This window comes from Hyperoodon ampullatus (genome assembly GCF_949752795.1).
Source record: "Hyperoodon ampullatus genome assembly, chromosome: 12".
Lineage (NCBI taxonomy): Eukaryota > Metazoa > Chordata > Mammalia > Artiodactyla > Ziphiidae > Hyperoodon > Hyperoodon ampullatus.
Window position 1 is genome coordinate 68,070,282 of NC_136925.1, and position 12,943 is coordinate 68,083,224.

Sequence of the window (12,943 nt, forward strand, 5' to 3'; positions counted from 1 at the left end):
ACATGCAGTGCACAGAAATCTACCAAAGTGAATATAGGAAAATTTATTGAATTTAAATCCCTTACCACAAGCACATTCAGAAATCTCTGGCAAATTTGCAACCATTTGTATATGATGAAGGAAAATTTTTGTTTCAGAAGGTATTAATTTATAGTTGAATATATAATATAATTCTTAACATGTGAGATTTTTAGCAAAATACTATCAATTTATTGTAGAATTATATGCAACATATTATACCTATTAAATAGAGGCTTTATAGGATAAAAGGTGAGCAGTTGGGTTTAGAAGTCAGATCGAATTTGAATCCCAGCCTTTCCATCTACCAGATCTGACTCTGGGTAAATTTATTACCATCTCTAAGGCCTAATGTTATTATTGCTGTTGTTTTTAATTTGTTAAATGGGAATAATGATAGTATCTATCACATAGAGTTGTGAGGATTAAATGTGATAATGTATATTAATTGTATAACCCAATGCCTGGCACATATCAAGTAGTTAATAAATGTTATCTACTATTATTCTAATTGTTAAATATATACCTGTCAACAGAGACAAGAACCATGATTTGAGAGGACTGTGGTCATTATAGGATGAAACTAATTTTTAAATTAAGTATAATGTTCAGAAAGGATAGAGAGTTCAATGATTAAGTGCACAGGCTCTGGAGTAAAATCTCCTGGGTTGGCAGCCTAGTCCTGCCTCTGACTGCTTCCTTGGACAAGCCACTTATCTGCTCTGTGACCTAGTTTCTTCATCTGAAAAGTGAGGATGATAGAAATATGTATATACATAGAAAGGATGAGGGACTTCCCTGGTGGTCCAGTGGTTGAGGCTTCACCTTCCAATGCAGGGGGTACAGGTTCAATCCCTGGTCCTGGAGCTAAGATCCCACATGCCTCAGGGCCAAAAAACCAAAACATAAAACAGAAGCAATATTGTAACAAATTCAATAAAGACTTTAAAAGCGGTCCACATCAAAAAATCTTTAAAACAAAATAGAAAGGATGAAATTCACAATAATGTAAAAAAATTAGAATTTACAGTCAACCTGGTTTCAGAATCTGAGATGATAGTCCCATGAAAGCCAAGGCTGGCGAAATTGTTTCCAGATATGTAACTGATGGCCCTCCATACCTGCTGGTCTAAACTCTGAGATGATAGTACTGAAGCTCTTTTCTTGTTTCTGATTCAGGGATAAAGTGTCTGGAAAGACTTCGTTATTTCAGGGGCGTAGATCTGGGAGGCAGCCAAACTGTTGCCTAATTGGTGTCTGTAAAACCCAGAAACAACTAGGCAAGAGGGAAGTAGGAAAAGGTGTAACAGAAGTGCATTACATCCTAAGAAGTGTAATATGCACAAAGTGTTGTAGGTTTCTACTAATAGGCAGTAGTGTACTCTGAGATTTACAGTTTCTTTTTCATGTACTCCATTACTTCAGAGTGATAGAGAACCAACCTATGAGTGGGGCAAAATGCCTTCTCAACAGGGTGAATGCTCATTACCAGGAAAGCTTACAAAATACTACTAAATTGAGCTAAAATTGTACATATAAATTATTATTCATCCATAGTTCTGGGACTAGAGCAACACTGAAGTAAAAGAGTGACCCCCAGATCAATCTACATATCCTATCTGTTGGAAAATACTAGTCTTAGATAAATCTTTTTTTGTTCTGAGTAAATAGAATAAAACCCAACTATATGCAACCCTTGAAAATATTTGAATAACAAAGGAAATGGAATATCATCTTAGAAACTCATATGAAGAGCATGGTAATAAAGATTATTTACACTAGGAAACCAAAAAATTTTAGAAAACTATTCAGAATTCTCAGATTCATTAGAATGAATGGTATCCAAGAAACAGAGTACAGTGTTGCTAGTTGAGAATAGAAAAATGAAAAAGCAACAGGATGAGATGAAAAGGAAGGTGGGTGAGAGAAGATTAATTGCAAGACTCTAAAATCCACAATGGGATCAGTAAAAACTAAAATCAATACTGTGGAAAATCAGATCAATATGATGGAGAACAAGCTAAAAATATTCTCCCAGAATTCAAAAGAAAAAGGAAAAGGAACTAAAATAATGAAAATGAAGCCATAATGTAAAGAGAATGGAAATTCAATAACAATTATTATTTCTGAAAAATAAACCACAGCAGTTAGAACAGAAATAATAATCAAAACAAAATTGAAAAAAATTCCTAGTGCTGGAGGGAAAAGAGTTCTGGGCATATGAATTGAAAAGGTTCATTATCTCTCAGGCAAAATAAATAAGAAATGACACACATCTGGACTCATCCTGGCAAAGTTTGTGATTTAAAATAATTATTAGCTATCATATAAGTCTCCACGCATGAAAAACAAAATAAGACATAAACATAGAGCACTTTAACAAATTACCTTCTAGGGAGCAAATATTACAGTACTCTGAGTCATCTAAATTTAGTATCTATCATTTAGACTCCAAATTAAAGAAAGTAACAGAGCAACACCTACAGAATTTTGAGGAGAAAATGATGTGATTTAAAATTTTGTATTCAACCAAGTAATATTTTTGAGTTCAGGTCATTGACATTCATTATCAGTTATGCCAGTTTTCATAGAATCCCACCCCAATTTCCTCTTCTTTTTTTAACAAAATTCTATTTATTACTGCCTTTTTATTGAACAAGCTGAGAGAAATTAAAATGTAAAATTCAAGAATGAAGTAGGCATAGCATAAAACTTGTGTTGTCTATGAAAATGATGAATTATAGGGTAAAGTCTAAAGAATCTGTTAGGTTTTTTCAGGTTGCAAGGACCAGTGGAATAGTTAAAACCTAAAATGTCTCTAAGGGAGACTATTGGCCAGACATCTAGCTGAGTTAGTGAGGTCCGAATTATATATTTTTCTAATGTTGTTTTCTTGATTAAAGTTACACAGAACTAATCTGAACAAATGTTTCCTAGCAGAGATACTACTTTAGTGAGTACATGAGAATTATTTGTAATTAACACCTGAAAGTACTGATCTGAGCAGTGTTGGTTTTGCTGCTTCTGTTGCAGTTTACATGAATTGATATACTGGCTAAATCACCTTTCTAAACTGTTAGAATGCTTTTATTATTGGTCAGTTTCAAAGCTAAATTACAGTCTTATTTAGGCCAGTCTAAAATAAGAGATCTCACCTGTCTAGACTGCTCCTCTCTTTGCTCTTAAAATATGATTTCAAATAGCATAGAATTAAAAAAAAGAAGAACCTTGTGTTGTCACTGTAAATAAGACTTAATCTTGAAACCTCACGATATGAATTTCCTTGGACTAAGATTTCACTTACGTGTATACCACCACAGTGCTATAAATACTATATGATGGTCAATAAATACTATATGATATTACTTGATTAGAAGTTTTCTTGATAACTTCTCTGTCTTCAAAAAAATAATTTAAAAAAAAGGAATATCCTTCAATCTAGACATGGGTCTCTATCAAATTTAAGTTAGAAATTAATAGTATATCATAGATACAGTAATACAATTACAATTGCTTTATTCCTACTTTACATTTTTACTGAAGGACAACCTAGCATTATCATTTTAAATGAATTTTTCCTTCTAATATCTAAAATTTCTCCATATGTTAACAGAAGTTAAACTCATAACTTGACTGTAATAGACATAATCTGAGCCAATTTCTGTTTGTCACAGAGAGCCATTATGATGTGACCTAATTTTATATTTTAAAAATTGCTACTAAGGACTTTAGGCATAAATAGAAAGGGATCAGCACTATACCAGAGGATCGAAATTATAAAGGAAAAGTGGGATTTTTTTTTTCTAGAAGAATGCCTGTCACATGTAACCTCCCTTGCTTTTTGCTGAGATGGGGATTGCTCTGTTATTTTGTAGAGGGAGAATTTCTCAGATATTCTGCTGTAGCCTCTTTCCCAGTCCTTATGTCCCCCCTCGTTTCCTCATTTTTTAAGCATAGATTCCATGGTCCAACATTTTCACACCCTTGCACACCATCAACTACCATGTCTTTTTCTGCTTTCAGTCTTATTGACCTAGAGGACCTTTAATTCTGATTAAACCCAACTACTACCTACTCATTCTTGCACCTGAGCAGCTGAGCATGATTAAAGAAAATCATGGAAGCATGCTGTTTGGTCCTCCTTCATATTTATGGCCACAGATATCATGTGGGCCCTCAGTACTGCCCAACAATGCACTACATTTCCCTAATCATTTGAATCTTCTATTTTCACAGCGCCCTTTTCATCTGTTTTCCTCTATCCTTAAATCTTGGGTGTCCCTTCCCTGATCCTCTCACACAGAGAACAATCTTTACACTGGCCAAAGAGCATGGTGAACGTGCTGTTTGTTTCAATTAGAAAACAAAAGCAATCAGAAGAAACTTCTTCATTCTCCCACCGTCAAATCTGCCAATCTACCTTCATCTGAGCTTGTACTCCATGTTCTCTCTGTTAGGATGGATGAACTGCCCATACTTCTAAGGACTACTCTTCCATGTGTGCACTGGACTCCAAAACTTCTTGCCTACTTGAGTGTTCCATTACTGAGATTATTTCCTCTCCTTCCTGTACTATACAATTTCCCACTTCAGCTGCTTCATCTCCATTAATCTGCAAATATACTTTACTATCTCTTATCATAAACAAAATAAAATAAAATTTATCTTGGTCTTGAATCTTTTAGTGCCACCCTATGTCTCTTGTTCTGTTTCCAGCAAAACTCTTTGAAAGAGCTGTTTACACTTCCAGTTTCCACTTCCTCTTCCCCCATTATCTCTTAAACCCACTCCATTCTGATTAAGGTTACCAATGACCACCACAATGACAAATATAATGGCCAATTCTGAGTCTTCAGTTAACTTAAACTCTCAGGAACATTTGATCCAGTCAGTCACCTTCTCTTTCTTGAGACACTTTCTTAAAACTTGGCTTCTGGGAAAATACACTCTCCCGACTTTCCACCTACATTTCTGGCTGTTTCTTCTTAGTCTTCCTTTCATAATTCTCTTCCTCTTCTTAGTCTTTCAATTTCGAATGCCCCAGAAATCAGTCCTAGATACTCTTCCCTGTATAGTGCACACTTACTCCCTTGAGGAACTCATTTAGCATCATGACTTTAAACATATTCTATGTGATGATGATCCTCCAAATGTATATCTTGAGCCCCAATCTCTCCTGAGCTCCTTATTCTTATATCCAACTGCCTGCTTTGTGTCTCTGCTTAGAGGATTAATATGCATTTCAAACGTATGTTCAAAAACAATTATTGGTTTCACCTTCCAAACTTGTTTTTACCTCATTGTTCTCTATTTCAATAAATATCACCATCATCCAGGGCAGCGGTGTTGTACAAATCTAGGTTGCATTGTCCCTTTGAATTAACTGAATTTTTAATTTGCATCTTCTGTGTACTTTCCCCACTGGGATCTCATTTATTCAAAATAGGCTTAAAAGTGTAAACAATTAAGCATCAGTATCTAGCTCTTGAAATTTTTACCCTAACTGGACAGCTCCTATATTAATAATATGATGAAAATGATCAACTAATATCCCTTTGTTAGAGAAATTGCTGTAAATCAGGGAATAACCTTCATACCAGTCAAAGCACACACATAATGCACCCAAAAATCTTTTAACCAGTTTTATGTCTTGAAAATTTTTTAGCAAAGGGTTTTTGATTTTTAAAAAATCGGCTTTTACCTAGTGTTTAGGGAAGTAGCAAATATTTTGTAATAACTGTAAATGGAAAGAAGTCTTTAAAAATTGTATAAATAATTTAAAAAATAAATAATGGATAGAGGACCTGAATAGACATGTCTCAAAAGAAGACATACCAATGGCCTACAGCTATATGAAAATGTACAAAACATCACTAGTCATCAGGGAAATGCATATCAAAAGCACAATGAAATATCACCTCACACCTGTTAGGATGGGTCTTGTTAAAAAGACAAGAGATGACAAGTATTGGCAAGGATGTGGAGAAAAGGGAATGCTCATACACTATTGGTGGGAATGTAAATTCCTATAGCCATTATAGAAAACAGTATGGAGGCTCCTAGAAAAATTAAAGATAGAACTGCAAGATGATCCAGCAATCCCACTTCTGGATATATATCTAAAGGAAACGAATTCACTATCTTGAAGAGATATCTGCATTCCCATGTTCACTGCAGCATTATTCACAGTTGCCAAGATACGTAAACAACCTAAATGTCTGTCAGTGGATGAGCAAATAAAGAAAATGAGATAGACAGATAAGATAAATAGTTAGAAAGAATCAATGGGATATTTTTCAGCCTTAAGAAAAGAAGGAAATACTACCATTTGCAACAACTGGGATGAACTTGGAGAACACTATGCCAAGTGAAAAAAGCCAGACACAGAAAGACAAATAACTTCATGATCTCACTAATATGGGAAATCTAAAATAGCCAAACTCATAGAAGCAGAGACTAGAATGGTGCTTGTCAGGAACTGGGAGAAGGGGAAAACAGGGAGATGTTTATCAAAAGATGCAAAATTTCAGTTATGCAAGATGAATAACTTCTGGAGCAGTACTATATTATACACTTGAAATTTGCTAAGAGGGTAGATCTTAGGCATCTTGAAAGCAAGAGAAAGGAAGGGAGGAAGGAAGGAAGAAAAAGAGGGAGGGAAAGAAAATGATAATTATGTGAAATGATAGATGTGTTAATTAGCTTGATTGTGGTAATCATTTCACAATGTATACATATATCAAAATATCAAACTATAAATCTTAAATATATACAATTTTATTTGTCAATTATACCTCGATAAAGCTGAAAAAAATCAGTTTTTATCAAGTGTTCAGGGAAATAACCATAAATCATTTTTTGATTTGACCAAAGATGGCCACATTGTTTTTGACTAAAAAGTGGTAAATATTATGTAGAAAATCTGAAAAAGATTGACCAAAAAAACCTCCTGGAACTATAAGTGATTATAGCAAGGTTGCAGGATACACTCACTTTCCTGTATACTAGCAGTAAACAAATGAAATTTGAAATTAAAAAAATACCATTTATATTAGAATGCCCTAAAATGGAATACTTAGGTATAATTCTAAAATAATCTGTGTAGGATCTATATGAGAAAAACTACAAAATTCTGATGATGAAACCAAAGAAGAACTAAATAAATGGGGAGAGATTCTATGTTCCTGGATAGGAAGATGCAACATGTCTGTTTCTCCCAACTTGATTTAATGCAATCCCAATCAAAATTCCCAGAATGTTAGTTTGTGGATATCAAAACACTGATTCTGGCAAAAGACCCAGAAAGCCAACAGAAGATTGAAGAAGAACAAATTTTGGGGGGCTGACTCTACCTGACTTCAAGACTTGCTATAAAGCTATAGTAATTAAGGCAGTGTGGCATTGGAGAAAGAACAGATGGACAGATCAGTGGAACAAAATAGAGCCCAGAAATAGACCCAAATAAACACAGACTACTGATCTTTGACAAAGTAGCAAAGGCAATACAATGGAGTAAAGATAGATAGTCTTTGCTAGAACAACTGGAGGTCTACATGCAAAAAATGAATCCAGACATAGACCTTACACTCTACACAAAAATTAACTCAAAATGGACCACAGGCCTAAATGTAAAAAGCCAGACTATAAAACTCCTAGAAGATAGTATAGAAGAAAACCTAGATAACCTTGGGTATGGCAATGACTTTTTAGATACAACAGTAAAGGCATGATCCATGAAAGAAATAATTGATAAGATGGACTTTATTAAAATTAAAAATGTCTGCTCTGCAACAGAAAAAAAGAAGACAGACTGGGAAAAAGTATTTTCAAAAGATGTATCTTATAAAGACCTGTCCAAAGTATACAAAGAGCTTTTAAACCTCAACAATAAAAAACAACCCAATTAAAAAATGGGCCAGAAACCTTAACAGACACCTTACCAAAGAAGATATATGGATGGAAAATAAGCATATGAAAAGATGCTCCACATCATATGTCATCAGTGAAATAAAAATGAAAACAATGAGATACCACTACACACCTATTACAATGGCCAAAATCCAGAACACTGATGACACCAAATGTTGACAAGGATGTGAAGCAACAGGAACTCTCATTCATTGCTGGAAAATGTACAGCCACTTTGGAAGAGAGTCTGGCTATCTCTTACAAAACTAAATATACTCTTACCATATGATCCAGCAGTTGTGCTCCTTGGAACTTATCCAGAATAGTTGAAAACTTACGTTCACAAGTGAACTTGCACATGGATGTTTATCGTGACTTTATTTGTAATTGCAAAAACTTGGAAGCAAACAAGATGTTTTTTTGGTAGGTGAATGAATAAGTAAACTGTGGTGCATCCAGACAATGGAATATTATTTAGCACTAAGAAGAAATGAGCTATCAAGCCATGAAAAAACATGGAGGAATCTTTTTTTTTTTTTTTTTTGCGGTACACAGGCCTCCCACTGTTGTGGCCTCTCCCATTGCAGAGCACAGGCTCTGGACGCGCAGGCTCAGCAGCCATGGCTCACGGGCCCAGCCGCTCCACAGCATGTGGGATCTTTCCGGACCGGGGCACGAACCCGTGTCCCCTGCATTGGCAGGTGGACTCTCAACCACTGCGCCACCAGGGAAGCCCCATGGAGGAATCTTAAATGTGTGTTACTAAGTGAAAGAAATCAATCTGAAAAGGCTATATACTGTAGGATTACAACTATAGGACATTGGGAAAAAGGCAAAACTATGGATACAATGAAAAGATCAGTGGTTGCCAGGAGTTGAGGGATGGGAGGATGAATAGGCAGAGCATAGAGGAATTTTAAGGCAGTGAAAATACTTTGTATGTATTACCATAATAATGGATACATGCCATTATACATTTGTCCAAACCCATAGAATTTACACACCAAGAGTGAACCCTAAGTTAAACTATGGACTTTGGGTGATTATAATGTGTCGACATTGGTTCATCAGGTGTAACAAATGTACTGCTCTGATGAGGGATGTTGATAATGTTGGATCTTGTGGAGGAGGGGCAGGGGATATATAGGAAATCTCTGTACATTTCCCTCAATTTTGCTGTGAATCTAAAACTGCTCTAAAAAAACAAACAACAAAACAGAGCTGGAGGAATTAGGCTCCCTGACTTCAGAGTATACTACAAAGCCATAGTCATCAAGACAGTATGGTACTGGTGCACAAAACCAGAAATATAGATCAATAGAACATGATGGAAAGCCCAGAAATAAATCCACACACCTATGGTCAATTAATCTACAACAAAGGAGGCAAGACTATACAATGGAGGAAGGACAGACTCTTCAAGAAATAGTGCTGGGAAAACTGGATAGCTACATATATATATATATATATATATATATATATATATATAAAGGAATTAGAATATTCTTTAACACCATACACACACAAAAAACTCAAAATGGATTAAAGACCTAAATGTAAGACTGGATACATTAAAACTCATAGAGGAAAACATAGGCAGAACACTCTTCGACATAAATTGCAGCCATATCTTTTTCGAGCTGTTTCCTAGAGTAATGGAAATAAAAACAAAAATAAACAAATGAGATATAATTAAACTCAAAAGCTTTTTTAAAAATAAATTTATTTATTTATTTTTAGCTGTGTTGGGTCTTTGTTTCTGTGCGAAGGCTTTCTCTAGTTGTGGCGAGCAGGGGCCACTCTTCATTGCGGTGTGCGGACCTCTCACTATCGCGGCCTCTCTTGTTGCGGAGCACAGGCTCCAGACGCGCAGGCTCAGTAGTTGTGGTTCACGGGCCCAGTTGCTCCGCAGCATGTGGGATCTTCCCAGACCAGGGCTCGAACCCGTGTCCCCTGCATTGGCAGGCACATTCTCAACCACTGTGCCACAAAGGAAGCCCCAACTCAAAAGCTTTTGCACAGCAAAGGAAACCATAAACAAAACGAAAAGACAGCCCACAGAATGGGGAAAATATTTGCAAATGATGTGACCGACAAGGGATTAGTCCCTGAAATTTACAAACAGCTTATGTGGCACAATATCAAAAATCAAACAACCCAATCAAAAAATGGGCAGAAGACCTAAAGAGACATTTCTCTAAAGAAGACATGCAGATGGCCGAGAGGCACGTGAAAACATGCTCAACATTGCTAATTATTAGAGAAATGCAAATCAAAACTGCAATGAGATATCACCTCACAGCAGTCAGAAAGGCCATCACCAAAAAAATCTGCAAACAATAAATGCTGGAGAGGGTATGGAGAAAAGGTATTCCCACTATGTATTCCAACTACGTATCCCCACTATGCTGTTGGTGGGAATGTAAATTGGTAGAGCCACTGTGGAGAACAGTATGGAGATTCCTTAAAAAACTAAAAGTGGAGCTATCATATGATCCAGCAATCCCACTCCTGGGCATATATGCAGAGAAAAACATGGTTCAAAAGGATACATGGACCCCAATGTTCATTGCAGTGCTGTTTACAATAGCCAAGATACGGAAGCAACCTAAATGTCCATTGACAGATGAATGGATAAAGAAGTTGTGGTACATATATACGACGGAATATTACTCAGCCATTAAAAAGAATGAAATAATGCCATTTGCAGCAACATGGATAGACCTGGAGATTATCTTACTAACTGAAGTAAGTCAGACAAAGACAAATATCATATGATATCGCTTATATGTGGAATCTAAAAAAAATGATACAAATGAACTTACTTACAAAACAGAAACAGACTCACAGAGTTAGAGAACAAACTTATGGTTACCAGGGTGGGACAGTGAGGGGAGGGATAGATTGGGAGTTTGGGATTGACATGTACACACTGCTGTATTTAAAATATTAGATAACCGACAAGGACCTACTGTATAACACAGGGAACTGCTCAATATTCTGTAATAACCTAAATGGGAAAATAATTTGAAAACAAATAGATACATATATATGTTTAACTGAATCAGTCACTGTGCTGTACACCCGAAATGAACACAACTTTGTTAATTAACTATATTCCAGTATAAAATAAAATTAAAAATAAATAAAGTCCTAATTTTCAAAGAAGTGTAAATATCAAAGAACTAAAAGTGCATCATTAGCTCTTTTTATATGCTGCTACTCCTGTAGAAAACTTTATTTGCTTTTCAGCCAGAAATATTGCAAAGATCAAAGAGCTTTCTAAGGGATTTCTAACTAACAATAAAAATAGGTACTCTGCATAATCCAGGCTTGCAATGCTCTCTTACATAGAGGACTCCATATTCCAGGAAAGATAGAGACTTTTCAAAAGTCAATTGTGGAAAAAATGATACACATAAAATAGTATAATAGGTATATGCAAAAGTTATTAAGCATAAATATAAAATTGATTTTGCTGTTGTTGTTTTCCACATCATGTTCCTTTCCCATCCCATATTTCTGCCTCCTGCCTAGAGGTAGCCGCCATCCTGAATTTTGTGTTTATCATTCCCACTTTTAAAAGATAGTGTGTACTCCTAAACAGTATATCATGTTGGTTAGTTTTGCTTGATTAAGGCTTTCATAAAAATGGTATCATTATGGAGGCTTTCTTTATCCAAATAGAAATGGCATGTTTAAGTAAGGTAAACTTGACAGTACAATGAGCCATTGTGATATTGTTTACATGCCTATGTTTCTTATTGCCTCAGTACTGTGTAATTTGGTCTTGCAACTGATTAGCCAGTTAGGAACTGGAAGGGTGATATGTAAATGTTACTGTCTAACTGACAGAATGATTTATTAGATGCATATATTTGAGGAATTTCACCTGCTTTGTTGTTTGGGAGGCCCAGTGCCAAACTGAAACATGTGTGTCAAGGGCAGAACTGTGGCCAGCTTTTTAAGAAAATTCAGCCAAAGTTGAATTCCATTCAAGTACAATTTTGTTTGTTTGCCAGTGGTGTCATACTGATTTTAAAATGGATTTATCTTTCCTGTAGCGTCGATCAGCAATGTTGAAACTTTCAGCACGCTTGGATATAACCCATGGGTCCTGATGTCACCTACTCGTTGACTACACTAGCTTAATTTTTGCCACTGCTCATGCTAGGACTTTCTATGCTTCCAATGTCTGCTGCCAAGTGGAGCCTCTGAACCATAAGATTTCCATAATGATGTCTTCCCTTTTTGCTTAGAAAACTATGTGTACTATTCATTGACCCAGGTTGTTTACTTTGGTCTCAGAGATGGTTGGCGTTTTGTTTTCATTAAAAATATTCTTTTGAATTCAGTATTTTGTCTCAGTGTGATTTGGATAGAAAATGCTATCAATTATTTTTATAGAGAAAGCAGAAAAAGAAGAAACTTGACAGTTGGCCATAACTTTAATCAAAAAAATTAAAAAGCATTCATTTACTTTAGGAAATAACAGGACTCAATATTATAAAAATGTGTTAGTTAAAGCTTCCTAATTTTAAAATGGCTCCCTTAATATTCTGACCTTTTTAACCTTTGTTTTAAAAGACAAGTGATATATACATACCCCCATAAAGATTTTATAAGATGCTAATGGAGAATAAATAATATGGTCATACTTAAAGTTTATTACCTTAAATAATTAATTTAAGCTCCCTGGTATAAAAGCTTGAATTTTATTTTGTACCACTTTTGTATGCATATCTGAGAAGCTTTTATTTTTCTTATAACTCCTTTTACTTGTACTGATGTCAAACTGCTTTAAGGAGCATACATAGGTAAAGTTTATAAAAATGAGATGTCAGGTTGATGGCTTTCATTCTTCAAGTTTCTATTTTAGTGGAATAAGGTGAGAAAATACGGCAGTGAGATGGCACATCTAGAGGCATCTGAACCCAATGCTCAAAAATCCCAGGGAGCACATTCTATCAACTAAAGTACAAGTAGCCCACGAGGGTGGTACATATCAATAATACCC

The 12,943-nt window shown here is 35.4% G+C and overlaps 1 protein-coding gene across 6 annotated transcripts in view; it reads left to right on the plus strand.

Moving 5' to 3' along the window:
• Nucleotides 1-12,943, plus strand: part of AIG1 (androgen induced 1) — a 233,646-nt gene that overhangs the window by 14,847 nt on the left and 205,856 nt on the right. The window contains exon 2 of one of the 6 annotated variants that reach the window (XM_079716308.1): nt 11,991-12,084. The exons of the other annotated variants lie outside the window; for them this stretch is intronic. Within the exon in view, the coding sequence (XP_079572434.1) occupies nt 11,991-12,047 (57 nt within the window). The 3' untranslated portion in view covers nt 12,048-12,084. Of the gene's footprint in view, nt 1-11,990; nt 12,085-12,943 lie in introns of those variants that run through there. 6 annotated transcript variants of the gene reach the window in all.